Source organism: Salvelinus namaycush, chromosome 6 (assembly GCF_016432855.1).
Source record: "Salvelinus namaycush isolate Seneca chromosome 6, SaNama_1.0, whole genome shotgun sequence".
Taxonomy (NCBI): Eukaryota; Metazoa; Chordata; class Actinopteri; order Salmoniformes; family Salmonidae; genus Salvelinus; species Salvelinus namaycush.
In genome coordinates this window covers 15,755,793-15,776,093 of record NC_052312.1, presented here as the reverse complement: position 1 = coordinate 15,776,093, position 20,301 = coordinate 15,755,793, and the positions used below count along the sequence as shown (strand labels likewise).

Sequence of the window (20,301 nt, the reverse complement as noted above, 5' to 3'; positions counted from 1 at the left end):
TACACAGTGAAAACATTGATGAACCTTAACCTCAATATCACAGATTAACAGACTTAGTGACAATAGCAAGCAGTACAACAGGAGTTGAAATTAATAAGTGGAAAATTCAACTCACAGGGCTCAAAACAGGGACCTTCACATCATTGTGCTCATTGACCTATACTCCGAGAAGAATCAAATTCTGAAACAAAACATGATTCTGGACAAAGTAAACTAACAAAAATCATACTCCTAAGGCTAAGCTTAAACCAAAACCCATAATGAATAAAAGAGGACGTTCTCAGCCCACGTGGCCAGCATGGAGAACCCGGTTTCTCAGTAAGACAAAAGCAAGCATACTTCATTGTGCCTTATTCATCTTCATTGTAAAGCATCCAATCAACCCAAATGTTAAGAGAAAATACCTAATTAGCACATTCACATTTTAAGAGGGGGTTTGGACTGGCATACAAGTAACATATTCTCTAAAACGCAGTACCAATTATCATTATGCAAATCACTGTCCTGTGGAATAAAATATTGATGTTCTGTTCTGACATGTGGTGCAAGATATTATAAGACAGCCTAAATACTGTATTAACATCCAATAAGATAAAAGCATTGACTTTACTGAACTCGTTCTCTACCCAATCTTTCTTTCCATCTACTTTCTAAAAACTATTCACTGCACAACATTGACTACACCTACTTGGTCTCCATATATTTTCAATTATCTGGACTGGTCAGTTACCTCACAGCCAGGAAGACTTTGTATTTCTCATCATTATCCTCTTCAATATCACCTCATTTTCCTTCTCATCATCCTCCACATTGTCTATATATCAATCATTATTTTCCATAGAGCTCCTTCCATGTCCCACCTTTGTTGGGCAGGATAGTGTGTGAAACAAGCAGTGGTGCAGCCCCTGCTGCCTGCAGGTCAGGGGCTCTATACAGTACTCGTATGGGACTGAGGGGAAGTAGGTGGAGTGGAAAGGTTAGTGGAAAGGGAATAGGGGTAGAGGATAGTGTAAAGCAGAAGATAAGGAATACGGGTTGAACTTATGTCCATCCACGTTTCAATACCCTGTACCAATATACCTTGTCAAGTGATATTAAGTAAAATTAAATAATGTCTTCATATTGAAGACTGTCAGGTTGAGGTTCAATAGTAGGCCTACTACCAATTCCTCAGCTTTGGGCATCTGAAGAATAAAGAACGGCTATGAGGATAAAGTTGACCTTCAAGACTGATCTCAAGACAGGTCTTGAGGGGGTAGAAATGATCCCAGATCTGTTCATTAGGGCAACTTTTACCCCAGAGCAGGTTAAAGTAATGAAAGCGTTGACGGGTCATCGGTTAAAGGTAAGAGGTGATTTCCCCTAGTTGGTTAGCAGTCAGTGGAGATTTTGGCAGAGGGGTTCTGGATGTGCTGGGCACTGCAGCCCTTACAGAGGATGTGACCATCCAGGGGGTAACAGCCTCGCTCCTCATCCTCAGAGGACAGGAGCAGACCACACTCCTGGAGGAGACAGAAATCACACAGGGTCAATCCAGGAACACTGGATTAGGTTCAACTGAGGGGGCTGTGAACATTTAACATGGCCTGCCAAACTGTAAATATCATTCAACTTGAGTGACCGTTTTACTAACACAGTGACCACTCACCTCACATACATAGCAGTTGACGTGGAAGTTGCGGCCCAGCGCCACTATACTGACAGTCTCCTCCTGGCCCGGCTCGGGCATGATGGCCTGGCCACACACTGAGCAGCGAGGGGCAAACTTCCTGTGTGGGACAGAAAGCAGGAAGTACCAGCGTCAATGCTAACAGAGCTCAGAGGGTGGAAAAATAACAATCAGATATAATAATCTGTCCAATAGACCCATGTCTAAAACTTAAACTCGTAAAGTGTAATTCAGAGATCGATCAATTAAACTTGGAATTACACTTTGAGGTTAAGTTTTAGACATCAGTTGATTGCATGCCTAAAGTACAGTCAGTGGCCTCCCGAGTAACGCAGCAGTCTAAGGCACTGCTTTAGACGTCACTACAGCCCCGGGTTCGAGATCCATGAGGCGGTGCACAATTGGCCCAGCGTCATCCGGGTTAGGGGAGGGTTTGTCTGGCCGGGATGTCCTTATCCCATCGCGCTCTAACGACTTCTGTGGCAGACCGGGAGCATACACGCCAACACCCTCGCCAGTTCTACAGTGTCTCCTCTGACACATTGGTGCGGCTTGCTTCAGGGTCACATGAGCAGTGAGTCAAGAAGCAGTGCGGCTTGGCGGGTTGCGATTGAGGACGCACGGCTCTCGACAGTCGCCTCTCGCGAGTCCGTACGGGAGTTGCAGCGATGGGACAAAACTACCAATTGGATATCATGAAATTTGGTTAAAAAAAAATGATATAAGTAGTCAGTATCTGGCGCCGAGTAAGTGTCCTATCCATGTTGCTGACCTGTGGAAGTCGTCTGGGCAGTAAATCTGGTAGGTGGCGTCCACGGTGAAGGGCACGCCGTCCAGGCAGCAGCCACACACCACGCAGTTGAAGCAGCGCGGGTGGTAGGCATTGCCCATGGACCGCAGGATACGGTCCAGGATGGGCTTGGAGCACATGGAGCAGCGCTCTAGGACACTCTGATGGGGGAGGGAGAGGGGCAGCGCAGGTTCAGACAGAATAGTGTGTGAGTGAGAGAATCCAATAGATACAGAGAAAGAAAGCAACTGATGAATATAGAGAAACGTAGAACAAAAGAGGGAGAAGAGACTTCTCAATACAGAAAGAGGACAGTCAGTGACAGCCACTCACAATGTAACAGCTCTTGCAGTAGCTCTGCTTGTCCAGGTCGTAGTACTGTTGCCCCCGGAAAGGGACATGGCAGGTGACGCAAGTGAAACACTCCACGTGGAACACCTGCTCCATGGCGATACCGCCGCTAACGTCACCAACGACGTTGCCACCGCAACGTGCACAGCGACCTGGTAGTATGGAGGGAAATGGGAGAAGAGACAAATAGGAGGGACATATTGTTGAAATGAAATTAACGGTGTCACCCAAGGGGAAATTAAGATGTGTTGACTGGACTGTTATTTACAAAGGACACCATTTCATTAGAAAGAAAGTGGAACATACCAACGTACTTCTCTGTAGGGGGATGATTCATGTCATACACCAACTTCTTTGTGAGCCCGTCCAACTCCTCTTGTCTCAGAGACGCTGTCCCCTGCTGGACAAATAGATGAACATTTCCCAGGAAAATAAATAAAATCAGCATAGAGATTTTACTTTCCCCATTTAGATCAGTGAAACCAAGAGACTGGCGATACAAATATTCAAAAAGGACCATAGTTTACCTTAGAGGCACCACAAACAGGAGTAGATGTTTGAACTCCAGACACTCACCTTACTGGGCTGATAGGCGGAGCCTAGTTCTGAGCTTGCCCCTGATTGGTGAGTCTCTGGGCCTCTTTTGGGAGTGGGACTCTGGGAGGCTCTCACGCCAGACCCGGCAGCACTCCCCTTGTAGCTCCCGTCAGAGTCCAGTGCCTGGGCTTGGGAAGCGAGATTCTGGGGCAGGGTCCGCAACGTGTGCTGGCTGTGTGGGGGAGGGGTGTAACCCTGCTCAGCTTGCCTACCAGTCTGGGAGTAGGTGACAGGCTGGGCTGTTTTGACCTGGACACTGAACCTCGGGCCAGTAGCGATGGCGGAGTTAGTGAAGGAGGCAGGGACAGGCTGGGGGTAGGGTTTGGAGACCTGGGCGTCGGTGTCGTCTGGCTGGGGGAAGTACTGGAGACCCTGGTGGGGATCACTGGGGTTTAGGGGTGTAGGATCGTCCGTGGACTGAGGTGGGAAACCCATAGACAGCTCTCCCTGAAATGGGGCTCCTGGCTGGGCAGAGGGTTTGTTGTAAAGCACGTTGTCGTACAGCTGCAAAAGAATGAAAAGGGACCATAAATATATTTTTATATCCATTACTTACAATGTAACAAACCACCAAGGCCTAAATATCCAGAGGAACCAGTGATACTGCTTTCATATGTCTGAAAGTGTAAACAAAGTCTTATGTTCCTGTATTAAGTCTCAAAAGAATCCTTTATTCCTCAGTCCCATGTAGTCAGTCAGGTAGCCTACCTGTGTGCTGTTTAGTGAATAGCTGTCCATATCAGCCAGCATGCAGGTGAGCGAGTCAATCTCTGCATCGATGTTGGAGAGGTTTCTAATCGGCTTCTCAGGAGGTGCACGGTGCTTAAAAAAAAATTAGCAGGATTTCACAATAAAGGGTGCCTTGATAAAATGTCAACACAGAAAGAGATGGATAGGTATAAAAAAATTGAATTAATGTGCAAATGTGTTTGTCCTTTTCCCCCATACATTTATTTGAATATTGGATATTATGAGCAATTTATGGCTTCATAACAATATTACATCTTTGCCTAGAAACTACACTAAACACCATGGAGAAATGGACCAATAGTCAGTGGGAATTCTAGGCTACAGAAGCAATTACAACATACCATCAGCTGGTAGCGGTCCATGTGAGGGTTCCAGGATTGGTCTTCTTTGAGCCCTTGGGGAGGTGGTTGGTAGTAGTGGTCATTAGATTTAGGGTGAAACCCTGGGTCCTCTTGGTGGTGCTGAATGGGCCCAGCTGTAGAACACATACAAAACAGTGCACTTTACATTTACAAACAAGACTTAATAACCACAGTGTACACACTTAACATTAACCACATGACAAACATTTATTTACATCAAAACGTTTATTTACATCAAGTGCTAATCACCAAAGGTGTAGGTGTACTCAGTAGTGTCAGGTCCAACGCTCTACTCCAAGGCTTGAGCTACAGAACGGACTTCTGATTTTCACAATAGTCCATCACAAGTTCATTATAGCAAGGTTTCACACAAGACAAGCCCAGTGTAATAGAAGGCCCATCACCATGTTCTTACCTGTGGGACCGGTAGCCATGTACCTACTGGCCATTTCTCCTCCTCCTCTCCTGTTCTGGTCATAGACCACATACTTGGGCCGGGTGTCCGAGGAGACCTTCTTGGGCGGCTGTCTGTACACGGCTAGTCCAGAGTCGGACATCTGGGGGACGGGTCTCTCTGGGCTACCCGGAGTTTTCGGGGGCGGCCAGGTAGGACCAGACATGTCAGGGTTCTGAAAAAAAAAAGTTGTCGTGATTAAACTGTTAAGCAAGTGTTTTATAGTTTGTTGGAATTAAGTTTATCATATAAAAAAATTTATATAAAAAAAAAAAACTGCTGTACCGTCTTATTTTGGCATATTTAGGTCACAGGTAAGCACTGGAAACCCAATGATACTTCAACCTGGATTTCCTGTGTCAACTCACATACGCAGATTAACAATAGTCTTATAGTTGAGAAGAAGCAAGAAAATACCATTACCAACCATAAGGGAATTCCAGCAGACAAAGACACAAGAGGGGTATACCACAAAGCAGGATCAATGAGTTAGCCAGCTACCTTGAATAATTATTCAGAAAGAACTATATTCTTCGGGAAAGAAACTTAAAATGCGCGTGTCCTGATTCAGGGTTGCCCTGGGAGCACGTTGTTATTTTTTCCTTAGCAATACACAGCTGATTCAAATAATCAAAGCTTGATGAGTTGGTTATTTGAATCAGCTGTGTAGTGCTAGGGCAAAAGCCAAAACATGCACCCGGCCTTGACTGAGTTTGGGAAACCCTGGTCTAGTTGACTCAGCAACCGGAAAAACACATCAAAGTTTAACTTCCTTAATGAACCAAGAAATCAATAGTTATTTCTGGATGTTCATTACATTTGGCTGGCTAACTCATTGATCCAGCTAAGTAGTATACCACTATGTTCCACATAGCGTACACACACTCAAAAAACAAAACTCGCGCACAATCCCACAGGTGCGAGATCTATGGCTGGTCCCACAACAAAAAAGGACGCATGTAAGAACCAGGTATAAACAGGGTAAATGTGCATAGTGTTTTTATTCATTCTTGAAAGATATTCTGTAATATTGGCAACTCAAAAGTTACACAATTTCAACATGACTGGTCAGATTAAATGACCATAACTTCTACTTGTTAAATGATTTGATGAAGCTTCTGAAAATGTTTTTGTCCTTGAACAACTGACAGAAGTAGTCCCATGAAAACCCTTGTGTTAACAAAGAAGTTCAAATTCCATGGTACCTGTCAGGTAGCTCTGTTTCTGTAGTTGTATTTTATTCTATTGTTTTCTACTCCATTAATTCCCTATAGGACCCCTCCTGCTGAAGATGTTGGACCTGATGACCACAGCCGCGGGGGAGAACGAGGTATTATCGGACCTTGAGGAGGCACTCGGGGTGAGGTCGGAGGTGGTGCACCAGCTACCCTTCACCCAACGGGAACGCAAGGCAGGATGCCGGAACCTCCTCACCATCACCAAGCAGCCCCTCTTCTTCATGTTAGATCATTTAAAGACATATTTCTTACAATGTCACACATGTACTGTAAAATGATAGCTACTTAATTTTTTGCATTCATTACGGTCTGGAATGTTGGTGTATGACTGACATCAAACATCAAATAAACTTAATGTTCTAAGTATGTCACTTTCTCATAGGTTGTCATGTGAAATAATACTGAACAGGTTAAAGGTTAGGGTCGAGTACAGCAGTCTATCAAAAGACATACAGTTGAAGTCGGACATTTACATACACCTTGGCCAAATACATTTAAATTCAGTTTTTCACAATTCCTGACATTTAATCCAAGTAAAAATTCCCCATCTTAGGTCAGTTAGGATCACCACTTTATTTTAAGAATGTGAAACGTGCAGAATAATAGTAGAGAGAATGATTTATTTCAGCTTTTAACTCTTTCATCACATTCCCAGTGGGTCATAAGTTTACATACAGTACACTCAATTAGTATTTGGTAGCATTGCCTTTAAATTGGTTAACTTGGGTCAAACATTTACATTTACATTACATTTAAGTCATTTAGCAGACGCTCTTATCCAGAGCGACTTACAAATTGGAAAGTTCATACATATTCATCCTGGTCCCCCCCGTGGGAATTGAACCCTGGTCCCCCCGTGGGAATTTAACCCACAACCCTGGCGTTGCAAGCGCCATGCTCTACCAACTGAGCCACACAGGACCAAACGTTTCGGGTAGCCTTCCACCAGCTTCCCACAATAAATTGGGTGAATTTTGGCCCACTCCTCCTGACAGAGCTGGTGTAACTGAGTCAGGTTTGTAGGCCTCCTTGCTCACACACACTTTTTCAGTTCTGCCCACAAATTTTCTATAGGACTGAGGTCAGAGCTTTGTGATGGCCACTCCAATACCTTGACTTTGTTGTCCTTAAGCCATTTTGCCACATCTTTGGAAGTATGCTTGGGGTTATTGTCCATTTGGAAGACCCAATGCTAATGATGTCTTGAGATGTTGCTTCAATATATCCACATAATTTTCCATCCTCATGATGTCATCTATTTTGTGAAGTGTACCAGTCCCACCTGCAGCAAAGCACCCCCACAACATGATAGTGCCACCCCCATGCTTCACGGTTGGGATGGTGTTCTTCGGCTTGCAAGCGTCCCCCATTTTCCTCCAAATATAACGATGGTCATTATGGCCAAACAGTTCTAATTTTGTTTCATCAGACCAGAGGACATTTCTCCAAAAAGTACAATCTTTGTCCCCATGTGCAATTGCAATCCGTAGTCTGGCTTTTTTAATGGCGGTTTTGGAGCAGTGGCTTCTTCCTTGCAGAGCAGCCATTCAGGTTATGTTGATATAGGACTCGTTTTACTGTGGATATACTTTTGTACCCGTTTCCTCCAGCATCTTCACAAGGTCATTTGCTGCTGTTCTGGGATTGATTTGCACTTTTCGCACCAAAGTACGTTCATCTCTAGGAGACAGAACGTGTCTCCTTCCTGAGCGGTATGACGGCTGCATGGTCTCATGGCGTTTATACTTGCGTGCTATTGTTTGTACAGATGAACGTGGTACCTTCAGGCGTTTGGAAATTGCTCCCAAGGATGAACCAGCCTTGTGGAGGTCTTGGCTGATTTCTTTTGATTTTCCCATGATGTCAAGCAAAGAGACACTGAGTTTGAAGGTAGGCCTTGAAATACATGTACAATACAGGTACACCTCCAATTGATTGAAATAATGTAAATTAGCCTATCCGAAGCTTCTAAAGCCATGACATCATTTTCTGGAATTTTCCAAGCTGTTTGAAGGCAGTCAACTTAGTGTTTGTAATCTTCTGACCCACTGGAATTGTGATACAGTGAGTTATAAGTGAAATAATCTGTCTGTAAACAATTGTTGGAAAAATAACTTGTGTCATGCACAAAGTAGATGTCCTAACCGACTTGCCAAAACTATAGTTTGTTAACAAGAAATGTGTGGAGTGGTTGAAAACGAGTTTTAATGACTTCAACCTAAGTGTATGTAAACTTCCAACTTCAACTGTACACATGGCATAGTTTGCTGGAAAAAAGGATGGCTTATTGAATTGATCACATACTACAATCAGCATTAGAGAAGAAAGCTAATAATTCACACACACCTACTTCAAACTCGAGTCAAATTGTACAAACACCTGCTCCAGTCTATTCCGCTCATGGACAAATGAGATTATTCTGCACTTATCTGTACGACGCTGTGGAACATAAAACAATTACACACAGTGAAAACAGTGATGACCCTTAACCTCAATATCACAGGTAAACATTGTCTTTGTGACAATAGCAGTACAACATGAGTTGAAATAAATAAAAAGTGGAAAATGCAACTCACAGGGCTCAACACAGGGACCTTCGTATCATTGTGCTCAATGACCAATACTCTGAGAAGAATCAAATACTGAAACAAAACATGATTCTGGACAAATGAAACAATTGTTATTTTAAGGGTCATGTACTTGGAAGAGAAGCTTCAAAATCGTCAAATCATACTACCAGTTTTTACGTTACAAAATGAAGACAGCGGGACGAAGAATCTTAAGGACAAATTACATCAACACAATGTGTGAATAATTCCAATGTCGCAGAGTTACTTAAACATGGTCGATAGTGCTATGAGGGCAGGGATTAGCAACACAAATCAAAGTCCTAAGGCTAAACTTAAACAAAAACCCATAATGAACACAAGAGGATGTTCTCAGCCCAAGTGGCCAGCATGGAGATGCCGGTTTCTCATTAACCTCCAAGTGAATTGTATCAAGAATATGCATATCCTTGCTACAGGCAGTTAGATTTGGGTATGTCATTTTAGGCGAAAATTGAAAAAAAGGGTTGGAGCCTTAAGAGGTTTTTAAGACAACGGCAAGCATACCTCATTGCACCTTATTCATCTTCATTGTAACATATCAAATCAACCCAAATTTTAAAAAGGAAAAACATCTGAAAAGCACATTCACATTTTAAAAGAGGGGGTTTGGACTGGTATACAAGTAAGATACTCTCTGAAATGCAGTACCAATTATCATTATACAAAACGTTGTCCTGGGGAAAACAATATTGATGTTATGTTCTGACATGTGGTGCCAGATACCATTATATGACAGGCTACAGTGCATAAGGGCTTCCGAGTGGCGCAGCGGTCTAAGGCACTGCATGAGGCGTCACTACAGTCCCTGGTTCGATTTCAGGCTGTATCAGATCCGGCCATGATCGGGAGTCCCATAGGGCGGCGCACAATTGGCCCGGCGTTGTCCGGTTCGGCTGGGGTAGGCCGTCATTGTAAATAAGAATTTGTTCTAAACCGACTTGCCTAGTTATAAAAAAGGTTGAATTTAAAAAAATAAAATACTGTATTAACATCCAATGAGATCAAAGCATTGACTTTACTGATCATGTTCTCTGTAACCAATCTTGCTTTCCGTCTACTTTCTAAAAACTCTATTCTTATTCACTGCACAACACACTGACTACACCCACTTGCTCTCAAATGAAAGGTCTCCAAACACATTCACTCCACAACCAAAACCACCTGCAATATAAACTCAGTCACAGAAATACCTTGCATATGTGAACTTTGTTTATGAGGCAGTTCAGCACGGTTATTGACTTTAGTAGAATACAAAATATATATGTTCCATTATCTGGACTGGTCAGTTACCCCACAGCAAGGAAGACATTGTATTCCTCATCATTATCCTGCTCTTCCTCAATATCACCTAATGTACCTACTTATCATCCTCCACAGAGCTCCTTTCATGTCCCACCTGTGTCTGGCAGGATAGTGTGTGAGACAGTGTGCAACATATGCAGGATCGTGTGTATGAGACATGATCTGTGTTCGAAATACCCATACTAACATACTGTATAGTACATACTTAATGAGTACTACAAACGATTAGTTAATTTCAGTATACTGTAAACGAAATAGGATCCTTACAGTTGAGGGTACTAGCTCTTCGCCTTTCTACCGGAAGTTGTGAATGTTAATATACAACCTCTTACTAGCTAGTTAGCGTAAATGACTAGTTAGACATTTTACGACTTCGGGTGTGTTCTTAAACTCAATCTGGAGTGCCAGCCTGCGCTCGTAAATTCAGAGCATTGCGCTCTCGGAGCGCACACTGGACGCTCGGGCAGAGGAGTAAGGTTTATTTCAGCGTTCTGACCCTTACAACGGCACTGAAGCACCCAAGCTAATGTTGGCTACTTCCAGACAAATGAGACCACTGACCATTTACTCGCCCTAGCAGATCTGATTATGCAGTGTTCATGTTATTGTTGGTGTTTCATTTACTGGAGAGTGAGACCAAATCATGGACACTGGACAGAGTGGATTTCAGTTGTAGCAAAAGGCAGGTTTATTGAGTCAAAGATATCTTGTCCTGTAGTTTAACGTGACACGGACCTATTCATATGGCTCTTAAGGAGTCAGCTGAAAAAGGGTCCTAAACAAAGATTACAGCAGATTTTATACATGGAACAATGTAGGTAGAATCTCTTCGTGTCGGTCTTCTGACTGGTCCTGAAGAGTTGGAGGCGGGTCTGCTCTGGCCTTAGCAGTAGCCCCATTGGTGCACAGCAGAGTCCTCTGCTCTTGGCACCCGACCAGTAGAGATGGGAGTGAGGTGTGTGTGTTCGTGCGAGATGAAATATTTGTGTGTGTCCAGGAGTCATGAGATAAGGGGAACTGTGACTGGCCGTTACTATCTGGGGCTAGGGGGTTTCCTGATTAGAGGGATGTGAGCAATTACTTAAGTCAGGCGGTTTAGTTTTGGCGCTCTAGCATCCTTGAGACACTGAAGAACCATTGTGTCAATGGGGAACCTTGTGTTGTGCAAGATCAGTCTTGTGCCTTGTCATGGGGTGTGTTGTGCAAGCTTTTAATCCTATGGTCACAAGCAGGCTCTAGAACCCTAAAGCCTCCTAATTAATGCTTAATATATGTGCTTGATATATGAGCTAGGTATATGAATATATGTATATATGACATTATCCAGAGCGTTAGTGACTAACTGTGCTGCTGGCAACAATTTAAGTACGTTTTTTTGCTGACGTTTACTAACACTGGCCATATTCAACGGGTGTTGAGCGCTAGTAAATTCATTATTCTGCGCTCTGGTACACTCAGACGAGAGAAATTAAGAAAGCGCCCATTTAGCTAAGCTAAGAATGACGGGAATAATCAAGTCAATAAACGTTGGGTAGTTAGCCTATAGTTAACATACTGGCAAGTTTTATGTTTTAGTAGGCAACGACTGTATAAGTAACCTAGCTAACATACCGCCTGAATATACTGCTGTAATGGAAATTTTTCAATTTAACTAGGCAAGTCAGATAAGAACAAATTATTATTTACAATGATGGCCTACAGGGGAACAGTGGGTTACCTGCCTTGTTCAGGTGCAGACAGACAGATTTTTACATTGTCAGCTCGGGGATTCGATCCAGCAACCTTTCGGTTATTGGCCCAACACTAACCACTAGGCTACCTGATGCCCATATGCTATGTGGGCCAGCGTAGCTAACAAATTGTCGGCCAATATAACGTGTAAGGTAACTATTTAAAAAGTAATTATATTGATCAACATTTTCTTAACATTATTCATAATTAGTTACAGCAATGAATTTGTATCCGCTGTCATTGTACTTCAGCTGCATATTTTCAATTTGCAATTTTCTTCAAATCTGAAAACGATGTGAAGCCACGCCCATTTCATGAAGAACTGCATTATGGGCCTTAAAGTACAGACACCGTGTCCTCTGCATGTATACTTCTTATTTTGGTGCAAGATACCATTGAGTATTTAGTCACGTTTGGCATACTAACTATATCCATACAACGACCAATAAGCATACTATATAGACAATTCACGTCCCAAATAGTATGGTTAAGTATGAGTATTCAAACACAGCTATAGTGTGCAACATGCAGGATAGTGTGTGAGATGAGCAGTGGTGCAGTCAAGGGTTTGGGGTAGTGCAGCCCCTGCTGCCTGCAGGTCAGGGGACCTATACAGTACTGGTATGGGACTGATGGGTAGGGTGTAGTGGAAAGGGAGCAGGGCTAGAGAATGTAGAGGATAGGTGATGGTGTAAAGCAGAGGATAAGGAAAGGGGTCGAACTATTTGTCAAGCCATGTTTCAATACCCTGTCTTGAACCTGTACAAATAAACCTGGTCAAGTGAAATAAAATAATGACTTCATATTGAAGACTGTCAGTTTGAGGTTCAATAGTAGGCCTACTACTACTGATTCCTCAGCTTTGGGCATTTGAAGAATAAAGAAAGGCTATGAGAGGATGAAAGTGAAGGGGGGTGAAGTTGCCCTTAGACACAGTCAGGATAACATTTTCCCCTTGTGGTTAAGATTATGAGTCAGAGGGGTAGAACTGATTCCAGATCTATTACTTTGGGCAACTTCTACCGCAGAGCAGATTAAAGTAATGGAAGGGTTGAGGGGTCATTGGTTAAAGGTCAGAGGTGACTTCCTAGTTGGTTATCAGTCAGTGGAGATTTTGGGTGAGAGGATCTGTGCCGGGTGCGGCAGCCCTTACATAGGATGTGACCATCCAAGGGGTAACAGCCTCGCATCTCACCCTCAGACGACAGGAGCAGACCACACTCCTGGAGGGGACAGAGAAAACACACACAGAGTCAATCCAGGAACACTGGATTGGGATCAACTGATTGGGCTGTAAACATTTGACGTGATGGCCTGCCAAACTGTAAACATCACTCAACTTGAGTGACCTATTCTACTAACACACACACAGTGACCACTCACCTCACACACATAGCAGTTGACGTGGAAGCTGCGGTCCAGCGCCACTATCCTGACCGTCTCCTCCTGGCCCGGCTCGGGCATGATGGCCTGGCCACACACTGAGCAGCGTGGGGCAAACTTCCTGTGTGGGACAGGAGGCTGGAAGTTTCAGCGTCAACACTAACAGAGTTCAGAGGGTGGAAAACTAACAATCAGATATAATAATCTGTCCAATAGACTCATGTCTAAAACTTAAACTCAAAGCGCAATTCAAAGTTTAATTGATCAAGTCTCCCATTGATGAATTAATCTCTGAATTACACTTTACGAGTGTAAGTTTTAGACATGCGTCTATTGGACAGATTATTATGCTAGTGTTCTATTTGATTACATGCCTAATTTACAGTCAGTGGCCTCCTGAGTGGTGCAGTGGTCTAAGGCACTGCTTGAGGCAACACTACAGACCCGGGTTCGAGACCCGTAAGATGGCGCACAATTGGTCCAGCGGACTCCAGTGGCAGACTGGGAGCATGCACGCTGACACGGTTGCCAGTTCTACGGTGTTTCTTCCGACACATTGGTGCGGCGGGCTTCCGGGATACGTGAGCAGTGTGTCAAGAAGCAGGGAGTCTTAGCGGGGTCGTGTTTTGGAGGACGCATGGCTCTCGACCTTCACCTCTCCCGAGTCCGTACAGGAATTGCAGCGATGGGACAAGACTAACTACCAATCGGATATCATGAAATTGGGAGTAAAAATAAATAAATACAGTCAGTATCAGGAGTGTGTTCTATCCGTGTTGCTGACCTGTGGAAGTCGTCTATGCAGTAGATCTGGTAGGTGGCGTCCACGGTGAAGGGCACACCTTCCAGGCAGCAGCCACACACCACGCAGTTGAAGCAGCGCGGGTGGTAGGCATTGCCCATGGACCGCAGGATACAGTCCAGGATGGGCTTGGAGCACTTGGAGCAGCGCTCTAGGACACTCTGAGGGGGAGGGAGAGGGGCAGCACAGGTTCAGACAGAATAGTGTGTGAGTGAGAGAGAAGCCAATAGTTATGGAGATAGACGCCGAGAAAGAGCGAAAGAGAAGGCGAGATCAACTGATGAATTGAGAGAATACTGCTAAAAAGAAATGTAGAACAAAAGAGAGGAAGAAGAGACTTCTCAATACAGAAAGAGGACAGTCAGTGACAGCCACTCACAACGTAACAGCTCTCGCAGTAGCTCTGCTTGTCCAGGGCGTAGAACGGTTGCCCCCAGAGACAAGCGTGGCAGGTGACAAGTGAAACACTCCACGTGGAACACCTGCTCCATGGCAATACAGCCATTGCCAAGGACGTTGTCACCGCAACGTGCACAGCAACCTGGTAGTATGGATGGAAAGGGGAGAAGAGATGAGACAAATGGGAGGGACATATTGTTGTAATGAAATTAACTGTGTCACCCAAGGGGAAATTAAGATGTAAATAACAGTCCAGTCAACACAAAGGACATACAATTTTATTAGAAAGAAAGTGGAACGTACCAAAGTATTCTTCTGTAGGGGGATGATTCATGTCATACACCAACTTCTTAGTGAGCTGGTCCAACTCCTCCTCTGGCCTCGGAGCTGCTGTTCCCTGCTGGACAAATATATTAACTTTTTCCATAAAGATCAACAGAGATTTTACTTTCCCATTTAGGTCAGTGAAACCAAGAGACTGAAGATACGTATTCAAAAAGGATCATAGTTTACCTTAAAAAAGAGGCACCACAAACAGTAGTAGATGTTTGAACTCCACAGACACTCACCTTACTGGGCTGACAGGCGGAGCTTGGTGCTGAGCCTGACCCTGATTGGTGAGTCTCTGGGCCTCTATTGGATATGGGGCACTGGGTAGCTCTCTCTCCACACCCTGCGGCACTCTCCTTGTAACCCCTCTCAGAGTGCAGCTCCTGGGCTTGGGAAGCGGGTTGTGGAGGGTACCAGCCCTGGGGGCCAGTCTGATTCTGGGACGGGGGCCACAACACGTGCTGGCGTTGTGGGGGAGGAGTGTAAGACTGTTCGGCTTGCTTGCCTACCAGTCTGGAAGTAGGTGACAATTTGGGCTGTTTTGACCTGGACACTGAACATCGGGCCAGTAGGAGTGGAGGCGGTAGTGTAGGAGGCAGGAACAGGCTGGGGGTAGGGTTTGGAGACCTGGGCGTCGGTGTCGTCTGGCTCTGGGAAGTACTAGAGACCCTGGTGGGGATAGCTGGGGTATGGGGGTGCAGGAGGGTACTGGGACTGGGGTTGGGGGTGAGGGGGGAATCCCGTGGACGGCCTGCCCTGAGAGGGTTCTCCTGGCTGGGCTGAGAGTTTGTAGCGGTCCCCTGAGAAGTGTTTTTTGTAAGGCACGTTGTCGTACAGCTGCGAAAGAATGAGAGGGGACCATAAATATATATTTTTAAAGCATTACGCACAGTCCCATGTAGTCAGTCAGGTAGCCTACCTGTGCTCTGTTTTGCGGATGGCTGTCCAGATCGGCCAGCATGCAGGTGAGCGAGTCAATCTCTGCATCACTGTTGGAGTGGTGTCCAATCAGCTTCTCAGGAGGTCCCCGGTGCTTTAGAAAATTGAGCAGGATCACATAATAAAGATGGGTACCTTTATAAAATGAAACAACAGAAGGAGATGGATAGGTAGAGCAAATGTAGAAATGTGCACATGTGTTTGTCCTTTGTCCCAATACATTTTTATTTGAATATTAATGAGGAATTTCTGGCTTCATAACAAAATTACATTACTACAAATCTTTGCATAGAAACTACACTAAACACCATGGAAAAATGGACCAATAATCAGTGGGAATTCCAGGCTACAGAAGCAATTACAACCTACCGTAAGCTGGTAGCGTTCCATGTGAGGGTTCAAGGATTGGTCCTCTTTGAGCCCTTGGGGAGGTGGTTGGTAGTAGTGGTCATTAGATTTAGGGTGAAACCCTGGGTCCTCTTGGTGGTGCTGAATGGGCCCAGCTGTAGAACACATACAAAACAGTGCACTTTACATTTACAAACAAGACTTAATAACCACAGGGTACACACTTAACATTAACCACATGACAAACATTTATTTACGTCAAGTGCTAATCACCAAAGGTGTAGGTGTACTCAGTAGTGTGTCAGGTCCAACGCTCTACTCCAAGGCTTGAGCTACAGAACAGACTTCTGATTTTCACAATAGTCCATCACAAGTTCATTATAGCAAAGTTTCACACAAGCCTAATGTAAGGCCCACCACTGTTCTTACCTGTGGGTCCAGTAAGCATGTACCTAGTGGCCATTCCTCCTCCTCCGCCTCCCCCTCCGTTCTGGTCATAAACCACATACTTGGGCCGGGTGTCCGAGGAGACCTTCTTGGGCAGCTGTCTGTACACGGCTGGTCCAGATTGGGACATCCGGGGAACCGGTCTCACTGGGCTACCCAGAGTCTTCGGAGGCGGCCTGGTAGGACCAGACATGTCAGGGTTCTGAAAAAGAGGTTGTCGTGATTAAACTGTTACAATTTAAAACTATAACAAAACACTTACATACTGGTATTAATACGGTTCTTATAATAAAAAGAAAACAGCTGCACTGTCCTATTTTGGCAATTAGATTTTTTTAAACTGCCACACCAACACACTTGCTGTTTGCATATTTATGTCACAGGTAAGCACTGTAAACCCAGAGATGCTTCAACCTGGATGTCTTATGTCAACTCACATACGCGGTTTAACAATAGACTTATAGTTGAGAAGCAAGAAGATCCTGACCGGTTGCATCACCGCCTGGTATGGCAACTGCTCGGCATCTGACCCTAAGGCGCTGCAGAGGGTAGTGCATACGGCCCAGTACATCACTGTGGGCAAGCTTCCTGCCATCTAGGACCTATATAATAGCCAGTGTCAGAAGAAAGCCCATAAAATTGTCAGAGACTCCAGTCACCCAAGTCATACTGTTTTCTCTGCTTCCGCACAGCAAGCGGTACCAGAGCACCAAGTCTAGGACCAATAAGGGCTCCTTAACAGCTTCTACCCCCAAGCCATAAGAATGCTTAACAATTAATAAATGGCCACCGGACTATTACATTGACACCCCCCCATTGGTTTTGTACACTGCTGCTACTCGCTGTTTATTATCTATGCATAGTCACTTCACCCCTACCTACATGTACAGATTACCTCAACTAACCTGTACCCCCGCACACTGACTCAGTACTGGTTATTGTATTACCTTTTACTTTAGTTTATTTGGTAAACTGCACTGTTGGTTAAGGGCTTGTAAGTAAGCATTTCACAGTAACGTCTACACTACACGTTGTATTCGGCGCATGTGACAAATACAGTTTGATAGTGTATTCCCAACCATAAGGGAATTCCAGCCAACAAAGACACCAGAGGGGTATTCTACAAAGCAGGATCAATGAGTTTGCCAGCTAACTTGCCTAAATATTCAGAAAACACTGCATTCTTTGGAAAGAAACTTGAAATGAGTGTAGCCTGATTCAGGGTTGCCCTGGGAGCACATTATTCTTTTTACCCTAGCAATACACAGCTGATTCAAATAATCAAAGCTTGATGAGTTGGTTATTTGAATCAGCTGTGTAGTACTAGGGCAAAAGCCAAAATTTGCACCTGGGGGGTCCAATTTACTTTTTTAATGAAGCAGAAAATCTATAGTAATTTCTGGTTGTTTATCAAAGGTAGCTGGCAAACTCATTGATTTAGCTATGTAGTATACCACTCTGTTCCACAGAGTGCGCCAACACACACACACTCAAAAACGCACACAAATCCCACAGGTGCGAGACCTATGACTTATCCCACTATTACCCATGGGTCTGTATCCACTACAATAGTTATTGTCTCTGATGTTTACACTCAACTCTAAATGATCCCAAATTACGTTGTAACAACAAAAACAAGAGAGGAAATGTTGTGTAATGATGTCTCTGCTTAGGCACCTGGACCTGGTTCATAACAAAATACACAAGGCAGTGGAAAAAAATAAAACCACTGACTGGTAGGGTACAGCTGTAAGGATGGGACTGTAATTAGGCCTACAATCTTATTAGGATACAAGACATTCTTCACCAAACTTTGACCATGACAGCCCCTATGGTGATAATTAATCTACTTTACACCTCATATTTATAAACTATAAAATATATAACGTAGTTTGCATTATGTTAACTACAAGTTAATGGCTGGAGTCATGGTCTATATGTTATGGAGTAGCTGTCCCTCCCACCGATCTGATTTAAACCTAAATCCGGCTGAGCACACACTCAAATCCGAGGATTACTGGGCCGGATAATTTATCACAGCGGCGTTACCATTCTGTGATTAAAAGCAATTTGTTTTAGTCTTACCACTGACCAACTTGATATCAGTTGCCTAATCATGATAACCGCACTTTTGATTTGAGCTAACTGTCAAACGTAAATTGGAGAGCTGGAGCGCGCTAGAGTTGATACATTGTTGCAGCAATGGCAACTTTACATTGTTGTAATTCCAGTCTACCAAAACGTCCGCAATTAAAACAATAACACGACTACTGCGATTGGGACGTAGTCTACGACGAATAGGCTGGAATTAAGCTGTCCTACCTCTTAAAATCCCAAAGCATTCGGTCTCCTCGTCTTCATACTCATTTACAAACGAAAGATATTTCAGTGAAGCGACAATGAGGCTAGATCACGTACAAGCAATGTTACATCTTATAGCCTACTTGCACCGCAACTTTATACACGATCAAATGTAGAAACTATTGCTTTGTCAAATTACGCTGAGGCAAAGACCATGTGTACGCTTGTTTGTAGGCTAACCTAATTATGTCTCGAAAATGATTCACTTTTTCAGTTTTAATCAAATTTTGGTTGCTGCAGCGTCAATTTCGCCTAGCTAGGGATATCAAATTGGTGACGTCTACATGCGAGATAATGCAGCTAAATTACAACAATTACCGTAATGATATGTTTGTTTACTTGTTTGTTTGGGCTATACATGAAGGATAGCCTACACTTGTTGAACACAAGCACGCGAAATTAAACTGAGTTATTCGGTGTAGAATAAAAGTAGCTCTTTAAAGTTAGCTACTTATTTTTTTCGTCTAGTAACCTACTTTCTCATGGATCCTGCTTTTATCACAGGCCTTCAGCTGGCTACGTCATCATAGCCTTTCAAATGTGTGACGTGCGTTAGCCTAGTGGTCGTGAACTTCGTGGTGAACCATGATTGTATTGATTTATTATTAATAAAAAATGTAAATAAAAAAAACGTGGTGGACCATGAGCACATGCCTGAAGTAGGAGAATGGGGTATGACGTGCTGCATGTTGTACATTACAGAGGGATCAGCCAGTTGTGAAGATGAAAATGTACTACTTCAAAATGGAGATTACCTCAACTGCACTGCTCATGCTGTCACAGACTGTAATGGCAGAGACTGCATGGCACAGGCACAGTCTTTGATCAGTTATGACCCAATGCATAGCCCATGTCAGACATATTTGGACATGTCCATTTTGTTAGCTGATCCTGCTTTAGGACATCCCACTCTTACTAAAAAAAACGACTTCAAAAACGTGTGAGTCGATTCAGATTCTTAGAATCTAAATTAAATTCTTAGCCTTACATCTGCACCTGATAGGCTTCTAGGAATTTGCAATTGACAAACAATGTTCTTCATGTTGCAAAGAAGCCTTTGCAAAAAAAAAATATAGATAGATAGATAGATAGATAGATAGATAGATAGATAGATAGATAGATAGATAGATAGATAGATATAGATGCAGTGCATTTGGAAAGTATCCAAACACCTTAACTTTTTTCACATTTTGTTACATATTATTCTGAAATTGATTAAGTATATGTTTTTCCTCATCAATCTACACACAATGTCCTATAAACAAAGTGAAAGCAGAAATACCTTATTTACATAAATATTCAGACCCTTTGCTATCAGACTCGAAATTGAGCTCAGGTGCATCATGCTTCCATTGATCATCTTTGAGATGTTTCTACAACTTGATTGGAGTCCACCTGTGGTAAATTTAATTGATTGGACATTATTTGGAAAGGCACAC

At 43.6% G+C, this 20,301-nt stretch overlaps 1 protein-coding gene and 1 pseudogene across 1 annotated transcript; both read right to left on the bottom strand.

The window, feature by feature from the left end:
- Nucleotides 1–1,370: 1,370 nt before the first annotated feature.
- LOC120048972 (thyroid receptor-interacting protein 6-like) lies at nt 1,371–5,139 on the bottom strand. The gene is made up of 9 exons (XM_038995234.1): nt 4,935–5,139; nt 4,499–4,632; nt 4,116–4,229; nt 3,387–3,911; nt 3,117–3,207; nt 2,793–2,962; nt 2,442–2,620; nt 1,649–1,769; nt 1,371–1,502 (listed from the first exon to the last, which is right to left on the bottom strand). The coding sequence occupies exons 1-9, from the start codon at nt 5,137–5,139 to the stop codon at nt 1,371–1,373; spliced, it is 1,671 nt and encodes a 556-aa protein (XP_038851162.1).
- Nucleotides 5,140–11,926: 6,787 nt separating this feature from the next.
- On the bottom strand, nt 11,927–19,123 carry LOC120049693 (annotated as a pseudogene).
- Nucleotides 19,124–20,301: the final 1,178 nt, after the last annotated feature.